The following is a 25,664-nucleotide window of genomic DNA, read 5'->3' on the forward strand; positions in this document are numbered from 1 at the left end:
ACACCCTTCACAATAGCCACAAACAGTATAAAGTACCTTGAGGTGACTGACCAAACAAGTGAAAGATTTGTATGACAAGAACTTCAAGACTCTAAAGAGGGAAATGGAAGAAGACCTCAGAAAATGGAAAAAAATCTCCCATGCTCACGGATTGGCAGGATTAATATAGGTAAAAGGGCCATTTTGCCAAAAGCAATATAAAGATTCAACACAATACCCATCAAAATACCAACTCAGATCTTCATAGAGTTAGAAAGAGAAATTCTCAAATTCATCTGGAATAACAAAAACCCAGGATTGCTAAAACTATTCTCAATAACAAAAGAAATTCTGGGGGAATCAGTATTACTGACTTCAAGCAATGCTACAGAGCAATAGTGTTAAAAACTGCATGGTATTGGTACAGTGACAGGCAAGTGGATCAATGGAATAGGACTGAAGATCCATAAATGAACCCACACACCTATGGCCACTTGATCCTTGACAAAGGAGTTGAAAACATCCAGTGGAAAAAAGATAGCCTTTTCAACAAATGGTGCTAGTTCAACTGGTGGTCAGCATGCAGAAGAATGAGAATTGATCTATCTCCTTGTACTAAGCTCAACTCCAAATGGATCAAGGACCTCCATATAAAGTCAGATATTCTGAAGCTAATAGACAAGAAACTGAGGAAGACCCTTGAGGACACCATTACAGGGGGAAAGTTCCTGAACTGAGCACCAATAGCTTATGCTCTAAGATGAAGAATAGACAAATGGGACCTCATAAAATTACAAAGTTTCCGTAAAGCAAAGGGCACCCATCAAAAGGACAAATAGGCCAACAAATTGGGAAAAGATCTTCACCAACCCTACATCAGATAGAGGGCTAATATCCAACATAAAAAAAGAACTCAAAAAGTTAGACCCCAGAAAGCCAAATAAACCTATTAAAATGGGGTACAGAGCTAAACAAAGAATATTCACCCGAAGAACTTCGGATGGCTGAGAAGCATCTTAAAAAATGCTCAACTTCATTAGTCATTAGGGAAATGCAAATCAAAATAACCCTGAGATTTCACCTTACACCAGTCAGAATGGCTAAGATCAAAAACTCAGGAGACAGCAGGTGTTGGCAAGGACTTAGAGAAAGAGGAACACTCCTCCACTGCTGGTGGGGTTGCAAATTGGTACAACCACTCTGGAAATCAGTCTGGCGGTTCCTCAGAAAACTGGGCACTTCACTTCCGGAGGATCCTGCTATACCACTCCTGGGCATATACTCAGAGGATTCCCCAGCAGGTAATAAGGATACGTGCTCTACTATGTTCATAGCAGCCCTATTTATAATAGCTAGAACCTGGAAAGAACCCAGGTATACCTCAATGGAAAAAATGGATGCAAAAATGTGGTATATATACACAATGGAGTACTATTCAGCCATTAGAAACAATGAATTAATGAAATTCCTAGACAAATGGATGGAGCTGGAGAACATCCTACTAAGTTAGGTAATCCAGTCTCAAAAGATCAATCATGGTATGCACTCACTAATAAGTGGATATTAGCCTAGAAAATTGGAATACTCAAAACATAATCCACACATCAAATGATATACAAGAAGAACAGAGGAGTGGCCTGGTTCTGGAAAGACTCAGTGTAGCAGTATAGGGCAAAACCAGGGAAGTGGGAATGGGTGGATGGGAAAACAGGGGAAGGAAGAGGGCTTATGGGACTTTCAGGGAGGGGGGGGGCAGAAAAGGGGAAATTTGAAATTTGAATAAAATTAAAAAATTGAATTTATTTACATTTGAAATGTAAATAAATATATCGACTAAAAAAATAATAAATTTAAAAAAGACTCCTCCCGATAGATAAAAAATACTTTGATAGCAGCTAGAACTCAGAGCTCTTTGACTGCAAGATACCTGTCCCTCCCTGCTACCTGTCCCTCCCTGCTAAGGGACTGCCTGGGCAGAGCAGCAGCACCTGAATTCCATCAATGACTAACAGAACTTTGTTGCTGCAGCATGAGATGACAAAGCTGGCCCTGAGTTTAGAGTGTAGAAGTTTCTTCCTTTGTTTGTTTGTTTCTTTCTTTCTTTCACTTTCCTTCCTTCCTACCTTCCTTCTTTCCTTCCTTCCTCCCTCCTCCTCCTCCTCCTCCTCTTCCTCCTCCTTCTCTCTCTCTCTCTCTCTCTCTCTCTCTCTCTCTCTTTCTCTCTCTCTCTCTCTCCTTTTGCTTGATTTATGTTCGAATATTTTCCTCTAAAGAGCAGCAATAACTGACTATCAAAAGTTCCTTCCTGGGATATGTTTTTTTTCATCTTTCCCTAATGGTGGGACTAATTCATCATCAATGGTCCCTTGATGAGAGAGAAAAAATTAGAGCAAGCTAAGTACTAAGCCAATGCTGTCCAAATTCCCAAAGTATTAATCATCCCTTATATGGAATATATCTTACTTGCTGATCCAGATGTGGATACCTTATGAAAAAAATGTTTAATGAGATAAAGAAAATTTTGCCCTGTTAAGGATTACCAATTGGTCCTAAAAATATGAAGAGTAATCATCTAGGCTATAAGACAGGTTACAAAAAAAGCTCTTTGCTCAAATTAAATTATCCTAGGGATGTGTTAACCTCAGAATGAGAGTCCAGAGCGTGGAAGTGAAAAGCTATGGATTCCTTCAAAGTTAATAAATTAGATTTAACCAGGGAAGACCTCCTCAAAACTCTGAATGCAGACATTGAAGAATAAACCCATAAAAAAAATCAAACAGGTGACACACATCCTAATTCCCTTACATGTACACAGCTCAGGAGACTAGCTGAGACATGAAGAAATCTTGTTGGCTACCTGGTCATCATGACTTATTCTATGCCTTTCATATGGCATAGATGGAGATTTACAACACTCTATTACCATTGGGCTCTGCAGCCAAAGCTGACTTATAAATGCCTTTCACCATATCAAACACAGAGCTGAAAAATCATCATTAGCTGATTTATGCATACCACACAGTATGCATAAACACATGAGTTAGTGCACAAATGTACCTACAATATTACTTTTAAAATGTTATGTGTTTTCAGAATGAAAGGACCAAACAGCAAAGCAAGTAGACAAGGTAATCCAGCCTCATAGATGGCCTTAGTTTCTGTTTCCTCAAAATTGCATCTAGGACAACTTCAAAGATTCTAGCCAAAATGGTCTAGCCTCACAGATTGCTTCGCACAGGACTTTACTTAAGTCCTATACTTTCCTATCACATGGAGCCTAGATAGCAAGCGAAGCTAGTGATTCTCCCAGGACTTGGCCAATATCCCAATTTTCTTAGCGTCCTCAAAGATGACTTTGCCCTCAGACAACAGGTCTTTAGTCACTCTGTTGGTTATGAATATTTCTCATTGTTTATGGGTATTGGTTGCAAGTTGCTTTTGGTCAGAGTCAGGAAGAGAACAAAGAGAATAAAAGAAAAGGTTAGCTTCACGCATCTCTTTCCCTTTCTCCCCTCTGTCCTTTTACTTATATCTTGTGTGTGTGTGTGTGTGTGTGTCTGTGTGTGTGTGTTTGTGTGTGTGTGTGTTAGGAAAGGGGATAAAAGGAAAAAAGGGGGAATATATGATTAAAGGATTAAAGGGTAGATTATTGAATCTCCTTGATAGGAAAAAGAAAAAAGGAAATTACCATATCTATATTGTATCATTTTTAGAGTTGAAAGCAACAAGTTTCAAATATTTTAATTGGCGTGAGATTTTTATATGATGACACAAAATTAAGGTTATTTTTGTTACAACGTACTACATATATTTTCCAACTTTTGTGTAAGGTGGTGTACATATGCAACTAATTAAAATGTAATATAAAGTTCTAGTCTTTGAATGTGACTATTGCAAACTGCTTAGGATAATTAAGGAATGCAAGTTAATAATTAGCCAGCTATAAATAAATGTGCAATGTTAAGTACTAGTTTAATTAATTACAGAAATAAGTTCTATTTAGGCTCCTCTTCATATGTTTTTTTCAAAATTAAGCAAAAAGTAAATAATAAGAAACCAGCTACCTTTCTCTATTTAGATATACATTAGATAGATAAGTGATTCTCAAACAGTTCAGAGATCTATAGCTTATGGCATTTAAGATTCATAATAATAAAAGGCTTTGCTGCCTGAGGAATTCATCAGCTCCTGGCAACACCTTCATTCTTCTCTGAAGGTGATGGGCACTGAAGAACCTCAACCTGTTGTTTGTTTCCATAGTTGCAAAGAGAAGATGGCCACTGGGCAAAATACCACCCTTACCTCAACAGCTGAGAGCATGTTGTCCAAATTGTGGACACTGGAGACTTGATTGCCCAACTTTACAGGGATAAAACAGAACTGTCTGTTAAAATTCCTGCTTCATTTATAACTCTATAAGATCTTCTGGCCCTGATGGCTGAAGATGAATAACTCACAGATAATGTTTGCTGACAGTTCAGGTAGTCAGCAGGCTCTGTCGTTTTTTTAGATTTGGAACCTTCTTGTTGTGTACTTTCTGTTTACTCAGATAAAATTATCTTTCTCGGGTGTCTTACAGGGTTAGAAACTGGAAAGTTATAGTCTTACAGTATACCTCATTATCAGATATAAAAAAAGAAAATTTATGAAAGAGGTGTAAAGTTTATAAAGTTTAAATGACATAAAAGCTTAAGTTAGGAAGGATCTAAGAAAGTAATTTAGGGTCTAAGGAGATGTTTTGAGGATGGTCAATGAAAGTTGTGAAGGTTAAAGAACGTAAAAGCTTGAAAAATGAGAGAAACTGATTTAGACAAAACTTTGGACTAAGATAAGATAGAGTACTTTCTCCAATTTGCCAAATACAGAGGGATTTGGACATTGTGAATGTAATTCTCATCTGATAGTTCTCATAATTGTTCATATTGTATATAGTTTAGTATTATTAGAGGAAAAACAATTTATTGGACTAAAAGTGGGGGATGCTGAGTGTCTCTGTACTCTCAGTTGCTAATTCGGTACTAGAAAAGGGCTGAATGTGGGCAGGACACTGGTATTGCCATTTCTATATCCCATTTCTATTTGTTCTCATATTTTGTAAATATTCATTCTCCTTACCTGCCTAAGGCAATCTAGAATTGTATCTGATTAACTATAATAAAGGTCTGATGGCCAATGGCTAAGCAATAAGTAGAAGACAGATCTGGGCAGAGAGGTACTCAGAAGAAGTGAGAGATGAGGAGTCAGCAGACACAGAGGTAGACGGATGGACCAGAGCAGATGAGAGAGGTAGACCTGGCCAGTGGTGGGATGCAGTGCCAGGAGGAGTCAGTTAAGAGCTGTCAAGAGGCTTACAGAAAAAGGTCTAAGTTTTAAAATATTAATAAGCTTCTGTCATTATTTATATTGTTGGTGGGTTGGAGAAGGCCCTGCTAAAAATACAGGTGTGTGTGTGTGTGGTGTGTGTGTGTATTGGAAGAAATGTCTCAGGTGTGGAAAAGTCAAAGGGCAATGTATAGTCAATTCTGCCCTTCTCTGACATGAATTCTAAGAGGAAACTCAGGTCACCGAAGTCCTCAGACTCATCAGCAAGTTCCTTTTCCTGGCTAGTCAACCTTCTTGCCTTACCTATTTCCTTAATTGTCACTTGAAATCAGCTCTTACTAGAACAATGTGTGTGTGTGTGTGTGTGTGTGTGTGTGTGTTTGTGTGAGAATATGTTGGTACAAGTGTATCTAGTTAGTGTTGCTTACAGGAGTATGAATTAGGGGTTACTTACAGAAGAATGAAGAACTTACTTGTGCTACATTCCTGAAGAAAATGTGTCTATTTTCCCCTATCAGCTTTAACTGCCTATATCCCTTCTGGAAAGGGTCCTGTGAATATCCCTTTCTACATCCTCACCAGCATCTGCTGTCACCTGAGGTTTTTTTTAATTAGGTATTTCCTTCATTTACATTTCAAATATTATCCCCTTTCCTCATTTCCCCTCCAAAAGCCACTATCCCATCGCCCCTCCCCCTGCTCACCAACCCATCCACTCCCACTTTTGTGTCCTGGCATGCCACTACACTGGGGCATCGAGCCTTCACAAGACCAATGGCCTTTCCTCACATTGATGTCTGAAAAAAACATCCTCTGCTACATATAAAGCTGGAGCCATGGGTTCCTCCATGTGTAGTCTTTGGTTGGTGGTTTAGTCCCTGGGAGATCTTGTGGTACTGGTTGGTTCATACTGTTGTGCCATCTATGGGGCTGCAAACCCTTTCAGTTCCTTGGGTCCTTTCTCTAGATCCTCCAATGGGAAGCCTGTGCTCAGTCCACTGGTTGACTGTTAGCATCAACTTCTGTATTTGTTAGGCACTAGCAGAGCCTCTCAGGAGACATCTATATCAGGCTCCTGTCAGCAAGCACTTGTTGGCATCCACGACACTGTCTGGGTTGGGTAACTCTATATGGCATGCATCCCCAGGCAGTCTCTCAATGGCCTTTCCTTCGGTCTCTGCCCCAAACTTTGTCTCTGAATGTCTTCCCGTGGGTGTTTTGATCCCCCTTCTAATAAGGACCGAAGTATCCATACTTTGGTCTTCCTTCTTGAGTTTCATATGGTCTGTGAATTGTACCTTGGGTATTCTGAGCTTTTGTGCTAATATCCACTTATCAGTGAGTACCCATGTGTGTTCTTTTGTGATTAGGTTACCTGACTCAGGATGATATTTTCTAGTTCCATCCATTTGCCTGTAAATTTCATGAAGTCATTGTTTTTAATAGCTGAATAGTAGTCTATTGTACTGAAAAATACACATTTTCTGTAACCATTCCTTTGTTGAGGGACATCTGAGTTCCAGCTTCTGACTATGATAAATAAGGCTGCTATAAACATAGTGGTGCATGTGTCCTTATTACATGTTGGAGCATCTTCTGGGTATATGCCTAGGAGTGGTATAGTTGGGTCCTCAGGTAGTACAAAGTCTAATTTTCTGAGAACTGCCAAACTGATTTCCAGAGCGGTTTTACCAGATTGTAATATCACCAGCAATTGAGGAGTTCTTCTTTCTCCACATCCTCTCCAGCATCTGCTGTCCCTTGAGTTTTGATCTTGGCCATTCTGACTGGTGTGAGGTAGAATATCAAGGTTGTTTTGATTTGCATTTCCCTGATTATTAAGGATGTTGAATTTTTTCTTTAGGTGCTTCTCAGCCTTCTGGTATTCTTCAGTTTAGAATTCTTTGTTTAGCTCTGTACTATGTTTTTTAATGGGGTTATTTGATTCTCTGGAGTCTAACTTCTTGAGTTCTTTGTATATATTAGATATTAGCCCTCTATCAGATATAGGATTGATAAAGATCTTTTCCAAATCTGTTGGTTGCTGCTTTGTCCTATTGACAGTGTCTTTAGCCTTACAGAAGCTTGGCAATTTTATGAGGTCCCGTTTTCCAATTCTTGATGTTAGAACATAAGCTATTGGTGTTCTGTTCAGGAAATTTTTCCCTGTGCCCATGTGTTTGAGGTTCTTCTCCAGCTTTCTCTTCTATTAGATTCAGTGTATATGGGTTTATGTGGAGGTACTTGATCTACTTGGACTTGAGCTTTGTACAGGGAGATAAGAATGGCTCAATTTGCATTCTTTTATGTGTTGACTGCCAGTTGAACCAGCTCCATTTGTTGAAAAAGCTGTCTTTTTTTTCCACTGGATATTTTAGCTCCTTTGTCAAATATCAAGTGACCATAGGCATGAGGGTTCATTTCATGGTCTTCAATTCTATTCCATTGATTTACTTGCCTGTCTCTGTACCAGTACCCTGAAGTTTTTATCATGATTGATCTGTAGTATAGCTTGAGGTCAGCGATGATTATTCCCCCAGAAGTTAGCCATTCTGACTGGTATGAGGTGGAATCTCAGGGTTGTTTTGATTTGCATTTTCCTGATGACTAAGGATGTTGAACATTTTTTTAGGTGATTCTCAGCCAGTCTGGTTGTCCCAGTTGAAAATGCTTTGATTATCTTTGTACCACATTTTTAATAAAGTTATTTGATTGTCTGGAGTCTAGTTTCTTGAGTTCTTTGTATTGATTGGATATTATCCCTCTATCAGATGTAGGATTAGTAACAATTTTCCTATTGATAGTGTTCTTTGCCTTACAGAAGCTTTGTAATTTTATGAGGTCCCATTTGTCAATTCTTGATCTTAGAGCATAAGCCATTGTTGTTCTTTTCAGGAAAATTTCTGCCATGCCCATGTGCTCAAGTCTCTTCCCCATTTTCTCCTCTATTAGTTTCAGTGTATCTAGTTTTATGTAGAGTTCTTATATCCTTGTACAATGCTCAAGTCCAAGTGCATCAAAGAGTGGTTTGATTTGCATTCTTCTACATGTTGACTACCAGTTGTACTAGCACCATTTGTTGAAAATGCTGTTTTTTTTCCCCACTGTATGGTTTTAGCTCCTTTGTCAAAGGTTAAGTGACCATAAGAATGTAGGTTCATTTCTGGGTCTTCAATTCTATTCCATTGGTATTCCTGCCTGTCTCTGTACCAGTACCATACAGTTTTTATCACTACTGCACTGTAACACAGCTTTAAGACAGGGATGGAGATTTCCCCCTGAAGTTATTTTATTGTTGAGAATAGTTTTCACTATCTTGAGATTTTGTTCTTAAAAATAAATTTGCAAATTGCTTTCTAACTCTATGAAGTTGGAATTTTAATGGGGATTTCATTGAATCTGTAGATTGCTTTCAGTAAGATGGCCATTTTTACTATATTAATCCTGCCAATCCATGAGCATGGGAGATCTTTCCATGTTCTGATATCTTCTTCGAGTTCTTTCTTCAGAGACTTGAAGTTCTTGTCATACAGATCATTCACTTGTTTGATTAGAGTCCCACCAAGGTATTTTATATTATTTGTGAGTATTGTAAAGGATGTCATTTCCCTAATTTCTTTCTTAGCCTGTTTATCCTTTGAGTAGAGGAAGGCTAATGATTTATTTCAGTTAATTTTATATCCAGTCACTTTGCTGAAATTGTTTATCAGGTTTATGAGTTCACTGGTAGAAATTTTTGGAGTCACTTAAATATACTATCATATCATCTGTAAATACTGATAATTTGGCTTCTTCCTTTGCAATTCTTCCTTTCCAACTTGTATAGTTTGTCCTCCTTTTTTGTCTAATTGCTCTAGTTAGAACTGCAAGTATTATATTGGATAGGGAGAGTGTGGGCAGCCTTGTCTAGTCCCTGATTTTGTGGGATTGCTTCAACTTTCTCTCTATTTAATTTGATGTTGGCTACTGGTTTACTGTATATTTCTCTTATTATGTTTAGGTATGGGCCTTAGATTCCTGATCTATCTAAGACTTTTAACACAAAGGGATGTTGAATTTTGTCAAATGCTTTCTCAACATCTAATGAAATGATCATGTGGTTTTCTTCTTTTGAGTTTGTTTATGTAGTGGATTACATTGATGGATTTCCATACATTGAACCATCCCTGAATCATTGGAATGAAGCCTAATTGTTCATGGTGAATGATCATTTTGATGTGCTCTTGGATTTGGTTTGCAAGAACTTTATTGAGTATTTTTGCATCAATATTCATAAGGGAAATTGGTCTGAAGTTCTCTTTATTTGTTGGGTCTTGGTGTGGTTTAGGTATTAGCATAATTGTGGCATCATAAAACAAATTGGGTAGTGTTCCTTCTGTTTGCATTTTGTAGAATAGTTTGAAGAGTATTGGTCTTAGGTCTTCTTTGAAGGTCTGATAGAATTTTGCACTAAAAAATCTTGTCCTGTTTTTTTTTTATTTTTTTAATTTTAATTTTAATTATAATTTTAATTTTTTTTGGTTGGAAGACTTTTAATGACTACTACTATTTCATTAGGGGTTATGGGAATGTTTAGATGGTTTATCTGATCCTGATTAAACTTTGGCACCTGGTATCTGTAGAGAAAATTGCTGATTTCATCCAGATTTTCTAGTTTTGTTGAGTATATGCTTTTGTAGTAGGATCTGATGATTATTTTGATTTCCTAGGTTTCTGTTGATATGTCTCCCTTTTAATTTCTGATTTTGTTACTTTGGATACTATCTCTGTGCCTTCTGGCTAGTCTGGGTAAGAGTTTATCTATCTTGTTGATTTTCTCAAAGACCAGCTCCTGGTTTGGTTGATTCTTTGTGTAGTTCTTTTTGTTTATATTTTGTTTATTTCAGTCCTGAGTTTGATTATTTCCTGTCATCTATTCCTCTTGGGTGCATTTGCTTCTTTTTGTTCTACAGCTTTCAGGTGTGCTCTCTGCAGTTTCTTCTTGTAGGCACTCTAAACTATGAATTTTCCTCTTAGCACTGCTTTCATTGTGTTCCATAAGTTTTGGTATGATGTGTCTTCACTTTTATTAAATTCTAAAAGTCTTTAATTTCTTTCTTCATTTCTTCCTTAATCAAGTTATCATTGAATAGAGCTTTGTTCAGTTTCCATGTATATGTGGGCTTTCCATTATTTTTGTTGTTGTTGTTATTGAAGACTAGCCTTTGTCTGTGGTGATCTGATCAGATGCATGGGATTAATTAATCTTCTTATGTCTGTTGAGGCCTGCTTGTGATGATATGGTCAATTTTGGAGAAGGTACCATGAGGTGCTGAGAAGAAGGTATATTCTTTTGTTTTATGATGAAATGTTCTATAAATCTGTTAAATCTGCTTGGTTCATAACTTTTGCTAGTTTTACTGTGTCTCTGTTTAGCTTCTGTTTCCATGAACTGAGAGTGGGAAATGAGTCCAGTGGTTGGTTCCTCAGAAAATTAGACATACTATTTATGTCCTGAGGCCCAGCTATACAACTCCTAGGCATATACCCAAAAGATTATCCAATAAGGATATATGCTCCACTATGTTCATAGCCTTATTTATAATAGCCAGAAGCTGAAAAGAATCCAGATGTTCTTCCACAAAGGAATGGATATAGAAAATGTGGTACATTTATGCAATGAGGACACATGCTCCACTATGTTCATAGCAGCCTTATTTATAATAGCCAGAAGCTGGAAAGAACCCAGATGTTCCTCAGTGGAGGAATGGATACAGAAAATGTGGTATATTTACACAATGGAATACTACTCAGCAATTAAAAACAATGAATTCAAGAAATTCTTAAGCAAATGGTTGGAACTGGAAAATATCATCCTAAGTGAGGTAATCCAATCACAAAAGAACATACATGGAATGCAGTCACTGATAAGTGGATATTAGCTCAGAAGCTCTGAATACCCAAGACACAATTAACATCAAATGATTCCAAAGAAGAAGGAAGGAGAGGGCCCTGGTCCTGGAAAGGCTTGATGCAGCAATGTAGGGGATTATGAGGACAGAGAAGTGGGAGGAGGTTGACTGGGGAATGGGCAGAGGGAAGAGAGCTTATGGGACTTATGGGGAGGGGAGAACTGGGAAAGGGGAAATGATGTGGAATATTAACAAAGAATATAGAAAATAAAAAAAAAACAAAAACAAAAAACAAAAAAATGACTTCATGAAATTATTAGGCAAATGGATGGAATTAGAAGATATCACTCATATAAGACAATCATAAAAATCACACATGGTATGCAGTCACTGATAAGCGGATGTTAGCCCAAAAGCTCAGAATACTCAAGATACAATTAACAGACCACATTAAGCTCAAGAAGAAGGAAGATCAAAGAAGTAGATGCTTTGGTCCTTCGTAGAAATGGGAACAAAATACTCATGTGAGCAAAACGAAGACAAAGTGTGGAGCAGAGACTGAAGGAAAGGCCATTGAGAGACTGCCTCACCTGGGGATCCATTCCCTATAAAGTTACCAAATCCAGACACTATTGTGGATGCCAACAAGAGCATGCTGACGGGAGCCTGATATAGCTGACTCCTGAGAGGCTCTGCCAGAGTCTTACAAACAGAGGAGGACACTTGCTACCAGCCATTGGACTGAGCGCAGAATCCCCTATGGAGGAGTTAGGGAAAGGACTGATGGAGCTGAAGCTGTTTATAATCCCATAGGAAGAACAACAATATCAACCAACCAGACACCCCAGAGTTCCCAGGGACTAAACCACCAACCAAGGAGTACACATGGAGGGACCCACAGCTCCAGCAGCATATTTAGCAGAGGATGGCCTTCTAGGGCATCCATGGGAGGAGAGGCTCTTGGTCTATGTCCAAGTGTAGGGGAATTCAATCGTGGGTAGGTGAGAGTGGGTGGGTAGTTGGAGGAATGTCCTCATATAAGCAGAGTGAGGGGTGATGGAATATAAGTTTCCAGGGTCGGGGTCAGGAAAGGGGATAACATTTGAAATGTAAATAAAGAAAATATCCAATAAAATAAAATTAATAAAAAAATGTAAAAGAAGCAAAAGTGATTATCAGCCTTACTCACATCAGAGCCTCCATGTGTTCACCTGAACTCATATTTCTTTCTGTTTTACAAAGCTTTTGATTAGATGAATACATTGTACACTATGTTTGTCTGAAAAATTGTGATTTTTGCATTGTTGAAATTTGTTGTTTATAAATAAATTTGATGTATAAACATAGTTTTAAATGAATGTAGTTCTGTTGTACATAAAAATATAGAATGCTTTAGAAGGTATGTCCCATATATCTAAGGAAGATCTCACTTGATGCTGCTTCTTCGTTTGGTGGAATGTATACCACTTCCAACAGATTCTTTAAGATTTAAAAATGTATCTGATTTCTATTTGGTGACAAATTACCATTCCTCTAAGGTACAAAGAAGTGATGTCATGGCTTTCCTTAGCATTCTTGTTGTGTAGTACATTTAGTTTTATTTATGTTTTCACATCTTGGATGGGGTTGTGAAAACCCGATTTTTCTCCATATACCTTACATATATTGTTTGTTAAGGTGGTAGGGGAAACTCTTACTTATTCCTCACATCCTCTTGTCTGAGGATTCAAAACTCTTGTCTGAATTTCATGGTCAAAATCTAACACTTTGGCATCTAGCTTTGTAATATAATTTGATCTGGGAGGACCTTGAAGGATTTTAATCAAGAATTAGGCAGCTATTCTGAATCACAGAGATCCAGAATTAAATTGCTGTATGAAAATATATAACATGTAAAGTGTTTGAGGTACAGTTATAGTTTGGACAACAATAATAGTTCTTGTTATATTCCCTTGCTCAGGTTAATTTCTATTTTATTTTTAGTAATTCACTCACAAATGTTACATGCATTGCTTTTGAAGCCTGTGATTATGTTTATTTTCTATATTAAGATATCTGCTCATACTTTATAAACCTAGAGCCATGCCTAAATTTACAATTTAAACTAAATAAGTCACAAAACAGTCAGTGATCATTTTAATATTGAGGGTTTTAAAGGGTACATTATGAAAAAATTAACATGCAAAAGCAGCACAAAGCTAAATTATTTATTATGGAAAAATTAGTCAATCTAGTTACTCCCCTAAATTTTACATGAATAAAATATTACAGAAAATTTCCTTTTGGGTGATCAGTATATAGATCAGAAACTCCCCAAAGAAACTGTATTAATAAAGTTAACTCATTCCTTATTAATGCTCTAGGCATTTTAGCAACATGCAAAGTGAAATATCCACCTGAAAAATGACTTTAATGATAAGTTATTTCTTTGCCTTATGTACATAATGGAAAATTAGTTCAGGAAGAAAATCTCAAAGGGACAAAAAAAAAAAATAGCCAAGTGTGAAATTTGCAAATACTTTCTTGGATTGGGTACAAATGTTATCCAGGCCAATACCAGGGATAAATTCTTTCTATCCTATTTACAACCTAATCTTGATTAGTTAAGAGCTCATTTTCCAGTTTGTGAATTATCTAGGTCCTTGAATCTTCTCTTCCCTCTGGCTGATTACCTCCCATTTCTCTGCTCATTAGCATCTCTACCAAAAAGGGGAGGAGTCCAGGTGAAAAGAAAAAGAGCTCAAATATTGGCAATTTTAAATACGTTGATACTTGATTTTAAAAAAAAATTCCAATTGGCAGCATGCATATGTACACACTTTCCTTTTTCTTTGCAAAAACCCATTCAAGGTAGCAAAGCACATGGCATACACAAAGCACACAGCACACAGCACACAATACACAACACAAAGACAGGGATATAGGATCAGATTTACCAGTAACCCAGTAATGTGTCAGAGCACTTAGAGTTTGAGAAATATCTGAGAAAAGTATTTGTCTTTACCTCCATGGCAGATCCTCATCATGAACTTGGAGGAAAGCCTTACTTTACCTTCTTCACTAAGTTATTGATGAAATAATGAAAAGAAGTAGATGAACCGGAAGCTGTTCTCTGTGATGCTGGTATACATTATTAATCCCATCTTTCTTTCCATTTTTATACAATCAAGGATTGCTTTCTGGAAAAGCTCATTGCCAGGTGTCACTCTTTATTTATTTTTCTATTAAACCTTCTCTGTTCTAATGTTGTTATAAAATGAACAACAGAATGCTTGAAAAGACAAGTGAAGATCTAGTGCTGTCTTTCCTGTTGGGTTTGGCTCATTGGATTTGGATTCTTTCCTGACTGCTATTAGTGAGACAGCTTCCCAGTAACTAGAACTTGTGTATATTTCTTTCAAAATTTTCCAGCTTCTAAAATCAATGCGAATTTTGACTGTGATTTTGCTTCTTTAAATGATAATGTAGCCTACAGATAAAATTCTGAGTTAAATGATGACTTTTTATACATGTTTATATCTATTTTATCAAAGTATTCCTTGTTTGTGATATTTGAAGGAAATTTGGTCACCCTGAACAGACAGTAAATAGGTAGTTAAATGTCTCCCAAGTCTAGCATCCTTTTAGATGGTTTATAGTGATCTGGATCATGCTTGTAAGTCTCAGGTACAAACTTGCATTCAACCTATGTGGGATCAATTACCTGACTATACAAATGAGTTTAAAGGAAAATATTATTAAAATAGAGTTGTGGGGACTTTAAAAATGTTAATTTATTAGTGTTTTAAAAGTTACCCTGATGCCTGAAGCTTACTGAGAAGTGGAAATAAAAGAGACAGTGCAGGGAGATTGGGGACAGGAGACTAGACTGGGATGCGGATGAGGATGGGAACAGGAGGAATCAGGTCAGGAAAGGATGGAGGGAGAGGGTTCTAAGAAAGACCACTGGAATGAGTAGGCACATCTCTGGGATGAATTGGAAACCTAGGGCAATGGAAACTCCCAGGAACTTACGAGTGTTACCCTAGCAAAGACTCCTAGCAGTGGAGGATATGGAACCTGAATGGGCCATCTCCTATAACTAGGATTGACTTCCATAGAGCAGCATAGGACACAAACCCACAACAAAACTTCGGCTTACAATTTGTCCTGCCTATAGATGTGCTGTGATAAAGGTGGCACAGAAATTGAGAAAGTGGACAAGCATGACTAGTCCAGCTTGAGAGCCATGTCATGAGAGGGAGTCCAGCCATGACACTGACTGGAGGGCCAGGAGCCACAGGCTACATAGCCCAGAGATGTAGGATAGATCAAACAGAAACGGCCAAAAGGAGAAAAAATATTCAATGAAATAATTCCGAATAATATTCTGCTATACGAATTGATCGGTGTCTAGTTCAGTTGACATCAGAGAGGGTTCAGGCAGCAGCTTATAGAATCATATGCATAGACACACAGCCAAACATTAGGCAATGCTTGGGCAATCCTACAGAAGAGAGATAGGAAGGATTGTAGAGGGGTCAAGGACACCACAAGAAAACTCAAAGAATCAAGTAACCTGGGCCTATAGGGTTTCACAGAGAATGAACCAGCAACCAGGGGGCTTCGTGTGACTGACCTAGGACCTCTGTACATATGTAACAGTTGCATAGCTTGACCTCTTGTGGGAATTCTAACAGCGGGATCAGGGACTGCCTCTGACTGTGTCACCTGCCTTTAGGACCCTTTCCTCCTACTGGATTGCCTCCTCTAGCTTGATTTGCCATGCCTGGTTGATATTATCCACTGGAGGCCAGTCTTCTAAGGAGAAATGGAGTACGAGTAGATGAGGCCGAGAGGAAGTAGTCGGGGGAGGGACTGGGAGGAGAGGAGGGAGGAGAACTGTGGTCAGGATGTAAAAATAAATAGATTAATTAATTAATTTTAATCAATTAATACTATTTTAAGTAAATGTCTTAAAAGACCTAAGGGGAGTGATATGATATTAGTTTTATATGAAAACCAAAATAATTTAAGAGTATTCCCTTTGTGTACAAAGGAAAAGAATAAAAAAAAAAGTGGGAAAGAAAATGGTATCAACAACCCTGCACATAGGAAAAGAAAAAAACAGAAGGGAGGGATGGACAGAGGGGTGGGAGAGCAGTATGTACGTATAGCATCTTCCCTCATTGAGAACCTTGAGCTTGCCTTCTCAATTTAAACTCCATAAAGCAAAAGGGGCATTTTCTAAATCACATTTTAAAAGGTAGCAGGTTACATTGCTTTAGAGACTAGAAGAAGATAAATATTAGAGGTTTGAGCAGAGAGGTAGGGAGGCAACTCTTAATTAACAGTTTCTCTTGATTCTCCTTCTCCGAAATCCCTACTCCTATGAAGAAGGTATTAGAATTGAGTTCTCTAAAGAAAAGATCACAAAGATTACCAGATAGATATTAAAGGAAGTGGACCCACTGAACGCTTAGCTTTTCTAGTTTTGACCTTGATCTTCGTTTGGGCCCATGTAGACTTGGCTGATCTCATGAATTTATTCAGATAAAGGAAGACTGAGTTCACTGCATTTCTCCACTCCCCTGGGCTTCTTTCTAGCTATTCACCATGCTCGGCGCCATGCCTCCAAATCAGAGAGACACTATTCTTACCCAAAGGCAGTCTGATTACAAAAAGACAAGGAATTTGCAAAAGCCTGTGCTGTAACCATTTAATGCTTGTATAATGACTACTTTAAAGGGTTTGATAGCTCACTCTTAAGATTTTTCTCTTACTGAATGACACGAACCACCAACATTTTAATCTCTCACAAAGCTTAGAGATTCAACCAACATGCCTTATATTTCTTAATAACGGCTAAGGCCTGTTTTAACTTCCTGTGGGTTCCTATGACTCACCATCGAGGTGAGGATTCTGGCAATGAGAGATAAATTTTTGGATGGCTCTGATGTACCCAGGGTAGCCTGGACGCTGGCCTGAGACTGGCAGAATGGTGTTTGAATGCAGTCCAGTTAGAAATGAATCTTATGACAGACACATCTCATCAAAAGTGCTATTATCATTGACAGAGAACCACTTTTAAACTAATTTAGTGAAGTATACTTCTATGCACAGAGGATAGCAGGATTCTCCGGGCTGCACTCCTGGACTGCATACCATGGAAAAAGTGAGCTGAACACAGGTTTCCTTTGTTTCTTACTTGAGGAATTAGGAAACATTTTGTTTCCTAGTTGTGGGTGCAGTGACCAGCTTTTTCAAGCTCCTGATACCTTGATTTGGTTACTGTAATGATACACTGTGCTTCTGAGTTGTGAGCTGATATAAACCATCTCTTTTGAGCTGTTTCTGCCAGGGTATTTTATCATAGCAACAGAAAAAAATACTAAGATTAAGAGTGTTATTTTATTTTCAGTAAAATATCTTGGAGTTATCTGTCTGATTCTCTATATTAGAAACTGGCATCTCTTCTGAGTTTTTTTTTGTGTGTGTGTGTTTTACTTATTTTTCAATTATTAATTCTGATGAGTCTTGCTAAAGTTTTGTCCATTATATCTGCTCAAATCAGTTTCGCCTTCCTTCCATTTTTGCTGTTTTCTTCTCACTGATTTCCTCCCACACTATATATCTTTAGTACATTGTCTAATTATTTACTTTAAGCTTAAGTAACTTTCCATCCTAGCTTCAAAGGTAGAATTTGAAGTCATTAATTTGATACTTTCCTTCACTTATCTCTCCATATTTGATAGTGGAGTTTTCCTCATGACTAATAGCATTGCACACAACAAATTTAGGCATATTTTAATTCTCCTTTACTTCAAAATACTTTCTAATTTCATTTTTGAATATAAGAGTTAAGACTATATTATTTTTAACTGAGTATTTTTCAAAAAACATTCTTGTTTTAATTGTGAACTGCATTATTTTGTCATCAGAGGGTGTACATTGCATGACTTGAGTTATTTTACAAGCAGTAGAACTTTTTCTGTGCATTAGAATATGGCCTAGCTTTCTAAATGCTCTGAAAACATTAAAAATGAAACTCCAAACCTGTGTTTATTGCCATTGAATGGTATGTTCCAAAAATGTCAATTAGAGAGGTGGTTGACAGTGTTTTTCAGATCTGACAGTTTCATTCTATTAATTACTGATATCAAGGAAATAGATATCAAAATATAATTTCAGGCTTTCCCATTGTTCCTGAAAGCAGTATTGGTTTTCTGCTTCATGCCGCTTTCAGTGCTGTTATTATGTATATAAACAGTGCTTTTAGGGTGTGTGGATAAATTGATCCTTTGCCGTGACAATGTGATTCTGTTGTGTTGGTTCAAGGTAAAATGCTAGCTTTGATATTTTATCTATTATTAATTAAATAATTTTCATTTTATTAGCATTGACATGGAATATCATTCCAATGCCTTTCTGTAATCACATTTAAGTTTCATACTTAAACTGGATCTTAAATATAGCTGAGTCTTGCTTTCATATCTAGTCATTAAATATCTGCCTTTTAATTGAGGTGTTTAGGTGTTGTATTTTCAAAGGAACACTGAATGATCAGGCTTAACTCTATCATCTTGCTCTAAACTTTGTGTTCATCTTCTTTCTCCACCATCACCCTTCCTCCTCCAATTCTTCTTCATACATTTTTAAAATAATTTTATATTGAGTTTACTTTTTAGATAGAGTCTCGTATTGTAAAAGCATGGAGATTTTCTTCATTCTCCCCTGCTCTGAGTAATAACTTGGAAACCTTTATATTCTTAGTAAGCTTCAGGTATCCTAGCTGGGCAGATTCTGATATATTCTAACTACACTATACTGACCTGTACTTCCCAGCCATGTGGTTGCCATCTTGGACTCAATCTGATACCTCCTTCTTCATCTGTGTCCTCATGCTGACTCCTTCATAGTAACTCTTTCCCCCTGGGAACTTCTCACTGGGAGAGAAGACCCAACTGAACTCTTCTGGCAAGCTACAGGTTGATCAGCCTTTTATTAACTATTCAGACATGAAGGAGAACTGTTTTTATACAACACTGAGACAGGAGATACTTCAAAAATAATGACAATGCCATGTTGAACAAACAGATCTTTGAGCATAGAAATTAGCATCTGAATACACAGGGAACAAAACTATCCCCCACCATCACCTTGTAGTTCAGACTGGCACTCTCTATGTCTATGGAACTGTCTGCAGACTCACAGTAATCCCCCTGATGGAGGCTTTACTGTGATGAGCTCACAGGCATCAAGAGCCGCCACACCCCGCTAATTTTGTATTCCTCAAAAAATATTTTTATGTTTTTGCTTTAAGTTGCTAATTTCAGCCTTGGCAAATATCTGTAGCTGAATTGGGAACTTTCCTTGGATGTTTTTTACAATGATTTTCAATGATGTGGCTTTCCAGTTTGTTGCTATTCCTGATCTATGGAGAACAGAAACAAAGCAAAACAAGCACATAGAAATGCACACACACACACACACACACACACACACACACACACACACACACACACACCAAGCCCTTGTCTGCTACTCCAATCAGGCAGTTCCCCTCTGTAGACTTGTTGATCCACATTAAAAACCAGTTTATATCCTACTTTGTACCATGTGTACTGTGGGAGTCGGGTGTGTGTGGGGTCTTCTGGGTATCTTGACATTTTCTCTGTTCTCCATGTCTCTCCTGTCTTGTTCTCTATTTTATGAATTCTATCCCTCAGATCCTTCTGCTCTGACTCAGTTCATTTTCAAAAACTCTCAGTGGAAGGGCAGAACTTTATTTTTCCTTATTTAAGTGATTACTGTCTTCACTGTCTAGTGTCCTGGGTCGTAAAACCCCTTATTACATTTTTTTTTGGTTATTTCTGTTTGAAGAGTAAGTCCAATTTTCGATACTCTACCTAGGCTGTAGCCAAAACCTCTCTTAGAATTCTGGAGGTATCTTTCTCAAGAAAATATTTGGGCACCCCCTCTTCAGTACTTCTGCACAGTCCCTACACTCCTAAGTCAAAGCCTGTGAGACACAACAACAACTGGTCTGCCTAGCAAGATGTCCCCAATGGTGTGATAGTAGACAACCAACAGTTGTCTAATAAGGCTGAAAGCCCTATCAGTAGCAGGAACTCATGCCTGGCCCTTTAAAAATTATGACTGTATATATTTATCTTATTTTTACTTTGTACATATTTGTGCTATATGTTTGTGCACACATATGTGAAGAGTGTGCATACTCTCATGCTGATGTGTGTGGAGGCCAGAAGTCCATTGAAGACTCTTCTGGAGGTCAGAGGCCTGTTAAAGAGTTTTCATCAATTGTTCTTTACCTTACCTTTTCGATGCAGGAGTCTCTCACTGAACCTAGAACTCAAATTAGCTGGAAGAGCCATCCAGTGAGCAACTGGGTTCAGCCTGTCTCCCTCTCATTGCCACCACAGCCCTGATGCAGATGTTGTGCATGCATGCCACAACTCCGGGCTTTTTATGTGGATGCTGTAATCATTCAGATCCACGTGCTTGCACAGTAAGCCCTTTACCCACTAATCCACCTCACTAGCCTCCTCTCTCCCCTATTTCAAAATGTACTTTGAATATTTCACTTTTCCATATCCTTCATAACCTTAAGAATTTTGAATTGCGGCTTCATTATTCATAACAGCAGAGGGGCTTCCGTTTTACCCTTGGTGGAAGGAGTCTCTGGTACACAGATTAAGAATCTGCATGTAGAGGCTACTGACCAGGAAGAGCTCCAGGAACATGGATGAGGTCAACTTCTTTAGAGTACTGGGAACTTAACTGCGGCCTGAGCCACTAGCTGAGACAAAGTTCCATCACCAATGAGGAGGTGATAGTAATTTAGGAAGACAATCTTTACCTCGGCACTGCCCCATTGTTAATGTCTCCACAAAGCTCTTACCAGCACATTCAGTGCTTAAGTGTCAGCCTTCCCCTACTTCTAGTTGACCAAATAATTAAAAAAAAAAAAAAAAGGTCTTTTCTTGCTAAATCAGCATATTCAGGCTAATCACAGCATATATATTTTGGGATTTTTTTTTTAATCTTAAAAAACATTTTTTTTTTTAAATCAAGTCTAAAATATACCAGCTCTCGGCTTTTGTAACACTGATGAAGAGTCATTTTAAACTGATTTCTGTAAGCCCTAATTATTCAGCATATTTCATAATAAGCTTTGCAAAATCTCAGCTCAGGAACAAAACCTCTGTTAGTAATAACTTGTCACTACAAGGATCCCTGTGCCAAATTTAATTCACAGATAAATATAAAGGAAAATTTGAGAGCCAAGCAAGTCTAACGTGAAGGCGGGCTCTGTTGCCACGTGAGCTCCAGCATCCCTCACATCACCTTCGAAAGCCTTCTTACCTTTGTATGCTCGCAACCCGCTCCTCTGACTCATATGCAGCTGTAGTCGCTCCCATTTGGAACCAAACCCTAGCCACCGATACTAGCTGCCCGCACCTCCGTGGGCACAATTTCTTTCTCAGAAAACTTAGCCCTTGCTTAGAAGCTGCCACAGTGGGTTAAATTATCCAATCCCTGTCATTAAAGGTGGCAGCCATGCACTTGAGAATGATGTGGGAAAACTCCAGTGAGAGCGATAATTAAAGTTGGAAAATGAAGGGTCACTTCCCTTCACTCAGCTCATTGAATTTGGCGTCAGAGTGATTCCGAAGCAGTGGGGGAGATGGTCCTCTCAGCATGGCCATGTCTGGGTGCACACGCGCTCTTTCCGTGGTTTACAATGAAAATGCCACTTTAATTGTGTTTAAAATGTTATCTTTGGGGTGGGGAGTTAGCACGCTAGAAAGTGTTCTAAAAATACAGAGAAAAGATGAATGGATGTAATCTAAATGGGGAAAGAATTGGGGGAGAAAACCCTCCTGTATTTTATTTTTCAAACACACAAAAGCATTATAAGAGAAGATCATTGTTGCCAGGGTGATTTAACATTTAAAGTACCTCTTCTTTCTCTGCTTGGCTGTGGGATCAGAGAGCCAGGAGTTTCAACCCATAGTCCCTGTCTTCTGACTGTCATTTCTTGGGACCCATTAAATAACAACTTTACTCCTGACTCAGAAACAAAACAAAACAAAAGACAGTATCATGCAAGTTTAAGCAAGCCATTGCTGGCCATGATTTTTTTTTTTTAGGTTTTTGTCAGTTTGCCTCTCAGAAACATGGGTTTCATTCAACACTGAAGCAGTTTGGGGGGAAATCATATTTATTTCATACTGTTTCATATGTTACTTTAAAAGGAAATACGGAATTCTAAAGAGCAAACTTGGCAGGTGCATCGAAGACACTAGTACACAGAGGGATATATAATAATAGCAAAATTGAAATGGCAACTTCAATCTCAGGATAGATTATATGTTCAGTCATGAGCAAGATCCCTTACCTGTGTGTGCCTGGGTTTCCTCCACTATAGACTTGCGCACATAACAGTATCTAATTTATAAAGATGTTGAAGGATCTGGCGAGTTTAAAATATACAAAGCTTTTCTAACCATGACAAGCACAGAATAAGTGATTTATTAAGTACCTCACTCCCATTGTGATAACAATGAAATGTTCAGTACCTAGCAGAGTATTCACTATTACACATCAAGTTAGTATACTGGCTAATACTCTCCTTTGACAGTCGGGTCTCCTGTGCCCAGCAATCTAAGGAGAAATGTCCTAAAAGATATGGCTCCTTTAGAAGACACACGCTTGGCACCCTCATCTGGGTGACATAGCTGTATCACAGGAGAGATAATTGCAACATCAGGCTCTCAACCTGAGGAACTCCTAATGAACAGATGCTAAAGGTTTCTGGTGTGTCTCCATAGTTCTCTTCCCATCGGAAGGACTGTTTTGAGGAAGATAAATTATACCTGTTCTGCAGGACTGTATTTGGTTACCCTGGTAAGCGAGTATACAGACGCATTCAAGATACCTAAAAGAATACCTCAGGATCTGTGAGGCAGCAGCTTGCTTCCTTTGGAAGACTGAGTTTTCAGGTTATAAGCAACCATTCATGAATTCAATTAAATTCAAAAGTATTTCAATATTTAAAAATACCTATCATGGGAGCATTGACGTGTGCTCTCTTTTGTCCTTGTAGAAAACCCTTTTCCGTAACACAAACATACACACTGCTCGATACTCCAGGCTCCATTCACCACTGCTCAAAGAATAATAGAGAGGCAGAAGGGGAGACATAGGAATGGGGATCAGGAGAAAGAATGAGGTCCAAGAACAACCTGAACTAGACTACTAAAGAGAAAACACTTTTTTAAAAATTACATGTAACTCTGATTTACTGCAAGGATAACTCTGATTTACTGTGGTTCCCTAAAAAAATAAAAATAATAAAAAAAAAGCTTTCTACAAAACATAGTGAGTTCATTTAGTCTAAGGGTGTCAAAATTATTTGCTAAATTATCTCCCACTGAAAAAAATATAAATAACTCACATAAGATATTCTGTTCCAGCCTTAGCTTTATATAAGATGATTTATAGCCTGCAATTTCTCCCTAAGGTCATCACCTTCATAAATACCAGCCACATACAATGAAAACCAACTCAATAAAATGGGTATTTCATTCCTCCTGCTTTTGCATGTAGAGACTTCTTCCATGAGCCCAGTGCCCATTTATAACAAAGCCTCACTTTGGGAGGGATTTTATGAGTTCCCCAGCTTTCTTTCTTTATCTTTCTATGCATCAGCCAAGCAACTGGCAGATTCTTTAATAAAATATATTATATGCATTAATATTTATAAGCCTATGAATTGGATGTTTAAATAAACATTCAGCAACTCATGCCTGTTCTCTTGTTTTAGATGTTAAATCACACTTACATTGTCCGGAAAGTCAGCCTTTAGTTCGGTGACACTGTGACACCAATATGCAGCTGTTTTCTCACTGATGAGTTCAATGTTGAGGAAGGAGCTTTGTCCAGGGCCATACATGGGGCCAGAAGTGGTCCCCCGGATGATTCTGGGTGAGACGTTTGTCACGATGTCCTAATGAAAGAAAAAACACTTGAGTCTCTGTTCTACAAAGAAAACCTGAGATCTTGATTATATACTCATTTCCATGTGACAATATTTTACCAAGTCTCTTCTCACATTTTTCCAGATGAGGTTTTAACATACTTTAAATTACGGTTGAGCATATGCTATTTCCAAATGGAATGACAGAATAAAATATTCCTTAGCTTTTGCTAACTTACTGCAGTTCTGGCTTGTACATAGTAGAAAAAAATTAATTAAATAATTTTATGCTAATTTAGGCTGTACATATTTTAGTTTGTTTGCAGTTTAAAAAAGAAAAAAAGAAATAAAACATTAGAATTCCATGTAGGTCTATGTAATCTAAGTAGCTTTAATCATTAACTCCAGTAAGAATTAATGCTTAAAGACAAAATGTATAATTTTCTTAAAATGTTATTTAAATGCAAATCAACTGAGAAAAACATATTACTATTACTAGCTCATTAAACTTGAACACATATTATATTAAATTAACTGGGTCAAATTACCTGTATATATGTATACATATGTATACCTATGCACATAGATATATAGATTTACATTCCTATGTGTATATATATTTGTGTGAATGTGAGTATATGGTCTCATATTTAATATGAAGACAGTTCCCCTTTCCAAGTCTGAAATGAGGTTATCAATAACTTCCTGATAAATATAAACAGTAAAATTAACTAGCTTGTTAAGTGTAATTACCAATCCCAGGCTGCTTCTAAAGGAGTATTAGCAAAGAAGAATAACATTCTTCCATTACTTAAAACTAAAATGAAACAAAGAAGGAAAAATGTTTCTTTTGCCAACTTCCAATTAAAATTAATTTTGAATAAAGGTCATTTAGTTAAGGATTTATCAGAATTAGTCTTTTAAGTACCCCTCCTCACCATCTTGTCACTTTTAGTGAGATAACATGAACCCCCATTAGTATATAGCAATTAAGGTCAATTTACATATTTTAATTAAGAACCACCCCATATAAAACAATTAGTGTAATAGGCATACTAACTGGATTTCATAACATTTGGACGTTTTTCCAACTAGATAGACAGGAAACCTTAATTAGCATTAATTAGTGCTGATCTGCATATGTTTGATAAGGCATACCCTTGCCACAAAAGATTATTTATTCCTGAATGTGCCAAATGCTACAGTTGCAGAGGATAAAAGGACTTTTCTTCGCATTGCATGTTAATTTCTGTTAATTTACATTCACTTTTACATCCGAATTAGTATATTATAAAATAAATGGTATAAATGTTACAAAAAGCCTCCTTAAATATGTACATTTTAACTTATAGGATTCATGCCAGTTAAATTTTTACTAATTAAGCCATTCCGTGTCTATTGTGTGTGTGCACAATATCACCAGTCTCTCTTTGATTTGCTGTTGAAAACCCCTGTTACACAATCACAAATGCTAAAATGACACATAGAGT

At 37.5% G+C, this 25,664-nt stretch overlaps 1 protein-coding gene across 1 annotated transcript in view; it reads right to left on the reverse strand.

The window, feature by feature from the left end:
• The window catches only part of Dpyd (dihydropyrimidine dehydrogenase), a 900,155-nt gene that overhangs the window by 355,333 nt on the left and 519,158 nt on the right, over window positions 1–25,664 (reverse strand). The window contains exon 14 of the mRNA XM_052179342.1: window positions 24,040–24,204. Within this exon, the coding sequence (XP_052035302.1) occupies window positions 24,040–24,204 (165 nt within the window). The remainder of the gene's footprint in view (window positions 1–24,039; window positions 24,205–25,664) is intronic.

This window comes from Apodemus sylvaticus, chromosome 4 (genome assembly GCF_947179515.1).
Source record: "Apodemus sylvaticus chromosome 4, mApoSyl1.1, whole genome shotgun sequence".
Classification (NCBI taxonomy): Eukaryota; Metazoa; Chordata; class Mammalia; order Rodentia; family Muridae; genus Apodemus; species Apodemus sylvaticus.